General features: G+C 45.0%; 1 protein-coding gene across 2 annotated transcripts in view; it reads left to right on the top strand.

Annotated features, from left to right (window-relative positions):
- The window catches only part of DNAH6 (dynein axonemal heavy chain 6), a 149,056-nt gene extending 137,378 nt beyond the window's left edge, over positions 1 to 11,678 (top strand). For both annotated transcript variants that reach the window (XM_075931311.2, XM_075931312.2), the window contains 6 exons: positions 1,202 to 1,329; positions 5,160 to 5,345; positions 7,432 to 7,504; positions 9,533 to 9,684; positions 10,075 to 10,297; positions 11,392 to 11,678. In XM_075931311.2, coding sequence (XP_075787426.2) covers positions 1,202 to 1,329; positions 5,160 to 5,345; positions 7,432 to 7,504; positions 9,533 to 9,684; positions 10,075 to 10,297; positions 11,392 to 11,495 — 866 coding nt within the window. In that variant the 3' untranslated portion in view covers positions 11,496 to 11,678. The remainder of the gene's footprint in view (positions 1 to 1,201; positions 1,330 to 5,159; positions 5,346 to 7,431; positions 7,505 to 9,532; positions 9,685 to 10,074; positions 10,298 to 11,391) is intronic.

Consider the following 11,678-nt stretch of genomic DNA (forward strand, 5'->3'; position numbering starts at 1 on the left):
GGCTGGCTCTTATACAAACACCAAATTGGATTGACTTCAGTGTGGATTTCAGGCAAGCAGAAGGGCCATCTCACGAGGGTCTGATGGCAGGGTTAGGGCACACCGGGTGTTTTGAGATTTAGCTATTGCATATAAATGCAGTGTTCAGATAGCCTTCCCCATAATAATGTGCTTCCGAGCTGGGGGAATGGTTGTGACTGTTAAATCCTTGTACAATAATTACCGTTTTTTAAATTATGCATCATTGTGCCATTAATATGCAAACACTTCAGATGCAATTATCTGCATGTGGTGTTTAGGAAACAAACTCTTGGCCCAGCTAGCGAAATATCACTAAAACTCTTTGCTCCATAATCATTGTGAAGATGTTTCATTTGTTCCCATTTTGAAAAGAATGTGTTTCAATACGTTTTTAATGTCAAATGGTTTAGTGGTTTTGGTTTGGAGAGAGGTGGACTGTCTTGATTTTAGAGTGTGTATTCTGGAAATCTGTCTTACTAACGTACATTTGTACAAAACGTCGTTTGCAAACTCTGTGTTGGGTGAACTGTTTTCATGCTCGTAGAGCTGCATGTTAAACAACAGCACCATCAAATTTGATCTAACAACAAGGGGCCAGATCTTCAGCGGGGGTAAACTGGCCCCACTCTGCTGACTTTGGTCCAGCTGATTTGTACCAGCGGAGCCTTTCTTGTCCAAGTGTAATGTATGGTTAAGGACAAACCGTGTCCGTCCTGTGACGGCGTGGAGGGCACTGGCTTGCCTGTAGTCCTGCTGTGTCTGCCCTAGGGAAGATTTTGGGTGACTCGAGGGCACAGATCCTAGTTCTACCCAGGCTTCCCTGCACATCGGTGCCCATCGGAGATTCAGAAGGGGAGTTGGACTGGTGGATGCGCCGCTCAGTGATCCATCGTTCATTCTCCCTGTGTGAGGGTGGATGGGCATGGTGGAGGTGACATGGGACCTGAGGCTGCTGTAGCAAACACAGCAACAACGCAACTTCTCCAGAAAATGGGGTGGAAGCAAGCAGGTATTTTTTCCAACCAGTCCCTGGGGAGCTCCCCAGCAGAGGTGTACTTAGAGACCAAGCTCACCGAGAAGGAAATAGCAGTTCCCTGGTTGAGGAAACATTGTTCCTCTTCTTCCTGCGCTGGAGTGACACTAGAACTTTCCGAGCGATAATCGAGCATTTCCATTGCAGGAAAACTGGACTTAGACACTGCTTCGGAAAGCCTTTTTGTCAAGGATGACAAAGGACGTGTGGACTCGTTAACTACTGTACTTGGACAAGAAGTGGATCGGTTCAACAACCTGCTCGAGTTGCTAAGAGTACGAGGCTCAGTTAAATTAGTTTCCGTTGAGTGCCCCTGTTCTGTAGCACTATAGCACAAACAATTCTTCAGTGGGTTCGGTTTTAATTCAGTTAGTCCTCTTTCACACTCCAACCACTCCCTCGTGGCCAGCAGTGCCTTGCACCGGTTGTCCCCTTCTGCAGGGCTCTTACACACAGACTCCCTTACCACTCACAGCCCTTCTTGGGGGCTGGCTTCTTTATTAACACACAGGTCCAAAGAGCAAACCCCAAACACACTGAGGTACTGTCTATTCCTGCTACCTGAGCAGCCAACATCTTCTGCAGGAGACCCTCCTTCCCATCAGCATCACTCTATAATTCTCCTTTCAGCTGTGCCCTTGCTGAATTGCAATCCGTGTTTGCAGCCCCCTTAATTGGCTCAACTGGAAACAACCTCTCTGGCATGGGGAGCCGGATCTATTTCAGTGGTCAGTGTGTGATTTAATTCCCTTACTGAGCCAGTATCCTTCAACAGGACATTCATTAACAGGTGTGTTGTGAGCAAGACACGAGAAGTCATTCTTCCGCTCTACTCTGCACTGATTAGCCTCAGTTGGAGTATTGTGTCCAGTTCTGGGCACCACATTTCAAGAAAGATGTGGAGAAATTGGAGAGGATCCAGAGAAGAGCAACAAGAATGATTAAAGGTCTAGAGAACATGACCTAGGAAGGAAGACTGAAAGAATTGGGCTTGTTTAGTTTGGAAAAGAGAAGACTGAGAGGGGACATGATAGCGGTTTTCAGGTATCTAAAAGAGTGTCAAAAGGAGGAGAGAGAAAACTTGTTCTTCCTGGCCTCTGAGGATAGAACAAGAAGCAATGGGCTTAAACTGCAGCAAGGGAGGTTTAGGTTGGACATTAGGAAAAAGTTCCTAACGGTCAGAGTAGTCAAACACTGGAATAAATTGCCTAGGGAGGTTGTGGAATCTCCATCTCTGGAGATATTTAAGAGTAGATTAGATAAATGTCTATCATGGATGGTCTAGACAGTATTTGGTCCTGCCGTGAGGGCAGGGGACTGGACTCGATGAACTCTTGAGGTCCCTTCCAGTCCTAGTATTCTATGAAATCTTCTGTAGCTCTGCTCCTAAAATGGAGATATTTTTGTAAAACATGGAGCATAAAACTGGCAAAGAGGGTAGACTTTCCTAATTGGTATACCACTGTAAAGAGCTTTTTGGTGCAGACAGTCATCTGAACTTGAATTCTTTTAATGATCTTGGAATGGAACTGAATCTGAGAGTTCCTTGAGCAGATATTTTGGGGAATGACAGTGTGCTTTCAGTGCACCCCTTTATGCTATACCCCGCTGCCTTTTCCCTATTATTTTGCAGTGACGTAGTAAAGATTTCAAGGCATCTTTTTAAATACACACGGAAATTTGTGCCCCAAACATGCAGTTATAAAGGTGAGCTGCACACACAACTGCAAATTTAGCCATGAGAAATTTCCCAAGGTGCTAAGTCAGTCAAACGTAAGTCAATTGGAGATGAAGATCATTGAGCCCTTCAGAAATCACGTATGTAGAAATCTAACGTGAGGTGCCCATGGATGGAAATGTTGGCCTGACTATTGAGAATATAATCCAGGGTGGGCAAAAAGTGGCCCATAGACCAGACGCAGTTCACCAGGGTTAGCCTCTGGCAGGCCACTGGTGCTTTATTTACCTGCACATCCACAGATATGTTTGCTTGCAGTTCCCATTGGGCGTGGATTGCTGGTCCTGGCCAAAGGGAGCTGCAGGAAGCAGTGTCCCGCTCCACGCCACGTCTTGCAGCTCTTATTGGCAGGGAAGAGTGATCTCCAACCAATGGGAGCTGCTAGTGGCTGGCGGTCTGCCAGCGGGTAACCCTAGTGAACCACATTGCTCCCACTAGCCACTTATTGGCCACCCCAATGTAACGCATTCAAACTTTCCCAAACAACCTATGTCTAATCACTGTTTCTTGCATTCGTTTCTCTGATCCATCTCTCACTGTGTGTAAGGTTTTTCGCATGTGAGTGGAGAGCTTTTTTTTTTTTTTTTGGCTAGTTTAATCTTTTTTGAGCTCCCTGCTGAGAATACTCCATAACTTTGGAGAAGGAAGGAAGAGGGCAAAATAAGAAAACAGGTCTAACAAGATCACAGTACAGTTGCAGACAGATCATTTCTTAATGGATTTTACTGACAGGAAATTTTTACTCTCGTTTCTCACAAATTTATTGGTGGTTGGCAACATTTGAGTCAAGTTTGATTATAGATAATCTCTAACGTCAGCCAAGAGAGATTGCCACTGCCTCAATTTATAGAGAGATGGACCTTTGGCCTGACCCAGCATCTCTGTTCTTATGCTCTATGTTCATTCCTCAGCAGCCAGAGGACCGGAAGGTGGGTAGGGGAGAGAGATGCTGCCTTTTCCTCTGCATTGCTTTTTCTGCCTCTGACAGTGCTAGAAACTCAGTGACTTTCTCCCAAATGCCAGAGAAACCAGAGAGTCTGAAAAAACAACAAATGGTCTGGTAGCACTTTATAGACTAACAAAATATGTATCCAACCTGCTCTTAAATATCGCCAGTGATGGAGATTCCACAACCTCCCTAAGCAATTTATTCCAGTGTTTAACCACCCTGACAGTTGGGAACTTTTTCCCAATGTCCAACCTAAACCTCCCTTGCTGCAGTTTAAGCCCATTGCTTCTTGTCCTATCCTCAGAAGCCAAGGAGAACAATTTTTCTCCCTCCTCCTCCTTGTAACATCCTTTTAGATACCTGAAAGCTGCTATCATGTCCCCTCTCAGTCTTCCCTTTTCCAGACTAAACAAGCTGGCTACGTCTACACTGGCCCCTTTTTCGAAAGGGGCGTGCTAATTTTAAACTTCATAATAGGGAAATCCGCGAGGGATTTAAATATCCCCCGCGAGATTTAAATAAAGATGTCCACCGCTTTTTTCCGGCTTGGGGAAAAGCCGGAAAAAAGCGTCTAGACTGGCCCGATCCTCCGGAATAAAGCCCTTTTCCGGAGGATCTCTTATTCCTACTTTGAAGTGTATGGGCCAGTGTAGACGTAGCCGCTCTGTTCTTTCTGTCTTCCCTCGTAGCTTATGTTTTCTAAACCTTCCGTCATTTCTCTTAATGACCAACTCTGGGAATCGAGACTATGTATGGCTATGCATGCGGAGGTGGTCAGGAACAAGCTCTTAGCACCCCATCAACCCAGATTTTAGCTTGGCAGTTGTCAGCGCTCAGTGAATTTGGTTTAACTGTTTATGATCATGGTCACACAGGGTATGTCTACACTACCCCGCTAATTCGAACTAGCGGGGGTAATGTAGTCATCCGCAGTTGCAAATGAAGCCCGGGATTTGAATTTCCCGGGCTTCATTTGCATGAAGCCGGCCGGCGCCATTTTTAAATGCCGGCTAGTTCGGACCTCGTGCCGCGCGGCTACACGCGGCACGGACTAGCTAGTTCGGATTAGAAGCCTAATACTTCTAATTAGAAGCCTAATCCGAACTAGCTAGTCCGTGCCGCGTGTAGCCGCGCGGCACGAGGTCCGAACTAGCCGGCATTTAAAAATGGCGCCAGCCGGCTTCATGCAAATGAAGCCCGGGAAGTTCAAATCCCGGGCTTCATTTGCAACTGCGGATGACTACATTACCCCCGCTAGTTCGAACTAGCGGGGTAGTGTAGACATACCCACATACTCACTTAAAGGCCATTTTAGATCAAGCTTATGGGATCTGCAATTCTCATAATAGCCATTGCAAAAATGCAGCTGCAATAAAGGCACTTATGGTTTGGTACATGATAGCATTTTTATTTTCCAGAGCTCTTTAGAAACCCTCAACAAAGCTATTGCTGGTTTTGTGGTGATGTCGGAAGAGATGGAGAAAGTATACAGCAGTTTTCTTAACAACCAAGTTCCCACCCTGTGGGCCGATGCAGCCTATCCTTCTCTGAAGCCGTTAGGTGGCTGGGTAAAAGACCTCGTGCTCAGGATAGCCTTTGTAGATGTAAGTAAATTGCCTTATGCTGAGGTGGCATGCCAGGTCCATGGACAGGGGCTGAATTTGGTCATTCCAGAAGCTTGAAAAGGAGTTTGGCCCAACCCTCCCACTGGAATTTTAAAATGAAACCTATCCAGCAGTGGGTCTCAAACTCTTTGGCCCATGGCCCACCCCACTCAACGCAGACCTTTCTGTGGACCACCAGCCAACCACCCATGGTAACAAAATGTGTGCAGGAGAGGATCTGCATGGGAGGGAGAGTGAAGCAGCGGTGTGGAGGTGCAGGCTTTCGGCGGGAGGGGGTTTGTGAAGGTGATGGAGGTATGGGGTCTGGGCATGAGGGGGATCAGGAGCACTTACTTGACTCCATGCCTCCCACTGCTCCCAGGCACCACCCCCCACTGCTCCCATTGGCCATGATTCTGGCCAATGGGAGCAGTGGGGAAAACCTCCAGGTTCCCCCAGCCAGGGGAAGGGAAGCGGTAGCGCGTGTAGCCACTTCCTTCCCCCACACGCTAGATCCAGCTCCCAAGGCTCACTCCCCCCTTCCCCCTCCACACACACAGTGGGAAACCGGTATTGGCACTCCAACCTCATGGGGTGAGGGGGCTGGAGCGCCATTGCAGGCTCCCTGCTGCGTGAGAGGGGTGAGTCCCAAGCCTGTGGTCCTACTGCAAGATGATCACGTTGTACTAGTGGTTCATGGACCGCACTTTGAGAACTGCTGCTGTACAGCATGTAGCACTCCCAGAAATCCCAGATGAATGGGCAAGAGGTCACCCACACCCAAATGCTGGTCTTGTCCATTGGCCATTTCCAGACACATGGTCTCAAGCAGTCACAAATAGGCAAGGTAGTGGTTTCCCGCTCTCCACCTTACGCTTACTCCTGCTCTCTCACCCTGGCTTCACCGGTTCTGCAGGCTGGTACTAGTAATAGCAGGCTTAGCGCTCCCTTCCCACAACCCCTTCGACCTTCGAACAGCCAATCTTCAGAGGGGGCCAAGAGGCCTTGACACGTTACATAATGGAGAGCTCTTCAGAAGAGTTGCTTAAGAACTGAGCAGGCAGATGAGATTGCAACTGCTTTGCAGACCTGAACTCTGCACTTTTCCTTCCTTCCAATCGTTTGTGTAGACATGTTATTTTTTCCACTTTAGTTTTCACCACAGTAGGCCAGCTAGGATGCCACGCACCTACTGGCAGGGTTCTACGTGGCAGCTAGGCGTGTGGTCATTACCACTCTGGGAGCTTTGAGACCTGGATCCCAATTTCAAGGCTTAGGCCTCACTCTGATTTGACTGCAAAGCCAGCTGGTGTTAGGACTGGGGGACTTGGGCCGATCCATTCTGGAGACATACTGGTCACTCGTAAAACCTTGCCACTTTGTCTTTGAGACACCGAGGTGGTTAACTCAGTGTTTGCAGTGTTCCCTGTATTTCCCTGTGCATGCCACAGGGAAAATCTAAGGAACAGTACAAATACTATGCTACATTATTTATTTCTCAGAGGCAGTTTGACAAGATTTTAATGATATCTGCTGTAGGAGCCAGCTGTCGCAAGCATACTTCATAAGTGGAGAGCAAAAGGGAGCTCTCTGTTGTAAAAGAGCTTTTTTCCCATACAATAATGAGGTAAAGATTCAGTCCTCCATGGTTTGAATCTCGTGGGGGGAGAGGTCTGGTCTTGGGACCAAACTCAGCTCTGCTCTTTGTGGCCACCATTGAATTCAGTGAGGTTGGGCCCATTTACAGCAAGTTGAATTTGCCCTCGATGGAAATATCTAGGGGTACGTCTACACTAGCCCCCTCGTTCGAACTAGGGAAGCTAATGTAGGCATTCAAAGTTGTAAACCAAGCCTGGGATTTAAATATCCCGTGCTTGATTTGCATCTTCCCGGCCAGTCACCATTTTTTGAAATTTACAAGTCCAGACTAAATGCCCGTGTCTACACGTGGCAGGCACCCGGTAGTTTGAAATAAAGCCCTAGTTCGAACTACCTGTTATTCCTCCTGGAATGAGGTAGACGTACCCTAGGAAATGTCACATTTCTATTTTACTGCATAATATACACTAACATGTTCTGCTTCTAGTCCTGGCTCCGAAGGGGACAACCGAAGTCTTTCTGGATCTCTGGTTTCTTTTTTCCACAAGGATTTCTGACAGGTAAAAAAAAAAAAAAAAAAAAAAAATCAGTCTCAGTAATGTATATGCCTAAAACCTGTTGCCTGCTCTACAAAACAAAAAGTGCCGGGACACCAAGTTGCTAGGTCTGTGGGTGCCCCCACCACCTGCCTATGTTTTCCAGGACTTCCTCCTTTGCATGTAGCTGAAAATGGGCTGAGTTATGAGCCTTTGTATGAGACAGAGAAGCAGAAGAGTCTGAAGCCCTCTTTGGCTCTGCCCTTTGGCTTTAATACACATGCAGAGAGGCTGGAGGGAATGGTCTTTCCAAGCCTTAGCTCTGCAAGAGGAAACATATGTATAGGAGGGAAGTCTTTGCTAATTGCCCCCTCACTGGAGCTGAACCCAAAGATTGGAAACAACGTCACCCAACCTGATACTTTTTCTCTCCTGAAAGAGAGAGGTCTCGTGGCCCTGTCAGCAGCCGAATCCCAGAAAGCTGAAGGACAGTATTTCATCAGAATACAAATAAAGAAAGAAAATACATGTAAATGAACACAGTTTGATTTGTTTTCAAGTAGGCGGGGAAAGCATCCAGATTGTTGTCACACACTATAAATAGTTATTACCGAGAGCACAGTGATCGCTTTGCTTCCTTGGTTCCAGAGTAGAGTTAATAATTGCAACACTTCCGATTAGAAAACCTCCCTCTTGTCTGCCGCTAAGATACAGGGTTCCACGGGCCTGTGTGCAAGTTTGCATGTTTCCAACATTTTTCACACAGTAGTCATAGCTAACGGGGTATTCGGTTAGCTTGCAGTTTTTCAGTTCAGCAGGCGAGGTGTGGAGAGTAGAGCCAAGTGAAAATGTCCTTTCCGTGGGACATTCAGATATTTCAGCATTTATTTTCATCACAAGTCAGGGTTAAAAGTTAAAATACTGTCATAGAACTGAAATTTTCTATAGGAAAATTTTGATTTTTCTGAAACTTCTCAAGTTTCCATTTAGAAAATCTAAACAAAAGAAATTATTTGGGGTCAATTCAGCCTTAGTCTCAATATTTTGGTGATCGTTGAATTGACCAGAAGCATTCTGAGTCAGTTCAAGTTTAACCTGCATTTCCCTATCATGGCACATCATCCCATGAGATGGCAGTTTTGGGTGTCCGATGTGCTCCATTCTCTCCTGATGGGTCAGGCTGTCTAGCCAGACTGCATCCACCATGAGGTAATGTGAATTCTGCTCCAACCAAAGTGTGTGGTACATCATGGGAATCACATAACGGTGGTGCATCCAGGAAACTGTAGTCTGGCAAGGAAGCTCAGAGTACAGGGGGAAAGGCTTTATCGGGAAATGTCACACCATAAGGAGATGTGGTTTAATGTTGAACTGACCCAACACGAAATGTTTTGGGTGTGCCAAAAATCAGAATGAACCATCTATATTTGGGAATATAATAACGTTTCCCACTGCTGCACAGAAGTGTTTTGAGCAATTCTGTGGCACCTTCGGACATGCCTACACTGGGGCATGCTTCCGAAATAACTCCCCTCATTTTGAAATAACAAGGTGAGTAGCCACACTACCAAACCTGTTATTTTGAAATAATAACTCCCACTTGTGAAGAGAAATAACTTATTTTGAAATAAGCTTATTTCAAAATGGCAATTCCTGAAATAACTATTGCGAAATAACCTGGTAGTTTGACATAGCTTTAGAGACTAACAAATTTATTAGGACATGAGCTTTCACCCACAAAAGCTCATAGATTTTTAGCCCCTAAGGTGCCACAGGACTGCTTGTTGTTTTTAAAGTTACAGACTATCATGGCCACCCCTCTGAGAAGTTTTTTGGAACTTCTGGTTTTGCAGAAATCACATTTTCTACCAATCAGTGATTTTGATCAAAAAGCTTGTAGTATTTTTGTTCTTAGTAACGAACACGCAAGCAGCTCTGTTGTATGGTTGATATGGCTTGTTGCCTCTTGCAGTAGCTCAAGTGAGCTTTTTTCACTGCACACTCTACCTGACCCCTCTCCTAATTTTGTATAATTTTTTTTCAATTTGCCAGGCACACTTCAAAATCATGCTCGGAAATATAACTTGCCAATAGATGAGCTTAGTTTCAGTTATAATGTCATCCCCGCTTATCGAGATCAAGCACAAGTTACAGAAGCATTAAAAGTATGCCAATTTGGACAAGAACTGCCTATGGATTTGCAGGTATTTTGGATGCTTGTTATCAGTACTGAAATACAAACTCTTCATATCCTCTCTTTTGAGCAACTGACACTGATGCAGCATAAACTGAGATTAGCACTACTATTCAAGAACACATAAATCTTTGAAGGTCAGATTCGTGTGGTGTTCTCCTTAGAGCTGATGGGGAAATGCTAAACATTTTTCACACAAATTATTTTTTCACACAAAAAAATCCCCAAAAATGTCACCCAAAATATGAAAAGTGGATAGTTTAATTAATCAGATACTCCCCCATGAATCTAGATCTTTTTGTGGTGATGATTGTGGTGACTTTGACCATTCAGTTCATTTTTGTTTGTTCATCAATGTGTGGGGCTGTGCTTTCTTGTCACTTGCTGCTGTTTACTTCAGTTGCCCTCTCCAGAAGATGGTGTGTTGGTACACGGGATGTTCATGGATGCCAGTCGCTGGGATGATGAAGAGATGGTGATAGAAGATGCATTGCCGAGGCAAATGAATCCAATGCTACCAGTGGTGCATTTTGAACCCCATCAAAATTATGAACCAGATCCATTGTTGTATCAGTCACCACTCTATAAAACTGGATTCAGAGCTGGGACACTCTCCACCACAGGTATGTGTCTGTCTGTTTTTAAATCGTAGTTCTTACCAAACTCAGATGCGTGCTCTATGGACAGCTGAGTGCACCGACATTAACGTTGTCGGAACTTTTAAATGAAAGTCATGCCCGTCAGTCAGTCAAAAGGAATTTTGCCCAAGTTTGCAATAAGGGCTCACGTTTGGCCTGTGGCATCTTTCTCACAATTCCACTTTTCTCTGTGCAATATTTATTTGCTGTGTAATCATCTGTGGCAGCTGAGAAGAAAAAGAGACACACGTCCCAGGGGAATGGCTGAGTGCAATTAAGACTTTCCTGGTTCCAAGGGAATGGTTAAGCAATAGGGAAGGATAAGCAGGCATGTGGACTGCTTATTGTTTTCTCTGTAATGCTTTTGTTCTAAATCAATAATACTTTGCTTTTGGGTAAAGCTGTTGCAATCTGGAGTTATTAATGCAAGAGTATAACTCTGTGAAAAAGAAAATCTGCTTAGATTTGGAGAACGTTATTAGCTCCACACGGCTTGGTTTCACCTTCAGATGCAAGATTCAGAAGCTGACGAGTCAGCTAAAAGAATTCAGTAGTAGCAGGAGATGCAGAGGTCAGGGGAAATAAGTGTGCATTGTGAAAACCACAACCACTGATGGGTCCTTTTCCCATCACATTCAGCTCTTTCATAGTTTCCCATTGGAAACATTGCCTGATTTTCTTCTTAGTGTTGGTATCGTCCATGTACAGTCTGATTTTATTTCTAGTGTCTTTGTTTACACAGGCTATGTCTAGACTACAGGGTTTTTTCAAAAAAAAGTGGCCTTTCTTTAAAAAAACTTCACCTGCGTCTAGACTGCTGCTGTGTTCTTTCGAAATTAAATCAAAAGAACACAGCGGTTTTTTCGACAGTGGTAAACCTCATTTTATGAGGAAGAACACCTTTTTTGTATCTGAGGAGAGGTGTATTTTAGTGCAATAAGATGGGATGTTGTCGCAACCTTAGTTGTGAGTGTGCTGGCTTAAGGGGGTTGTATTCTCAGCCAAAATGGTGCGTTGACATGCCAATTTGCATTGCTTAGATACCTGGTAACAGTTTTTCTCTTTGCCTTTTTAACTAGGTCATTCTACCAATTTTGTGGTAACAGTCCTGCTACCCTCCAAAAGGCCAAGTGACTACTGGATATCGAAAGGGTCAGCCTTGCTCTGCCAACTGAATGAGTAAGCAGCAGCAGTTCCAGTCCAGCAGGCGTGTGTGGAAATTGCACTCCCAGGGTATTGCGGCAGAATGGTTTTAGCGTTAGCACAATCCTAGGCTCATCATAGTATAATAATGCCAATTGCTAGCCTGTCATTTACTTTTTCATTTGTATTAGATTTGATAAAATAAAGGGTTGTCTGATGTTCA

Source organism: Pelodiscus sinensis, chromosome 6 (assembly GCF_052426305.1).
Source record: "Pelodiscus sinensis isolate ZL-2025 chromosome 6, ASM5242630v1, whole genome shotgun sequence".
In the NCBI taxonomy this organism is placed as follows: Eukaryota; Metazoa; Chordata; order Testudines; family Trionychidae; genus Pelodiscus; species Pelodiscus sinensis.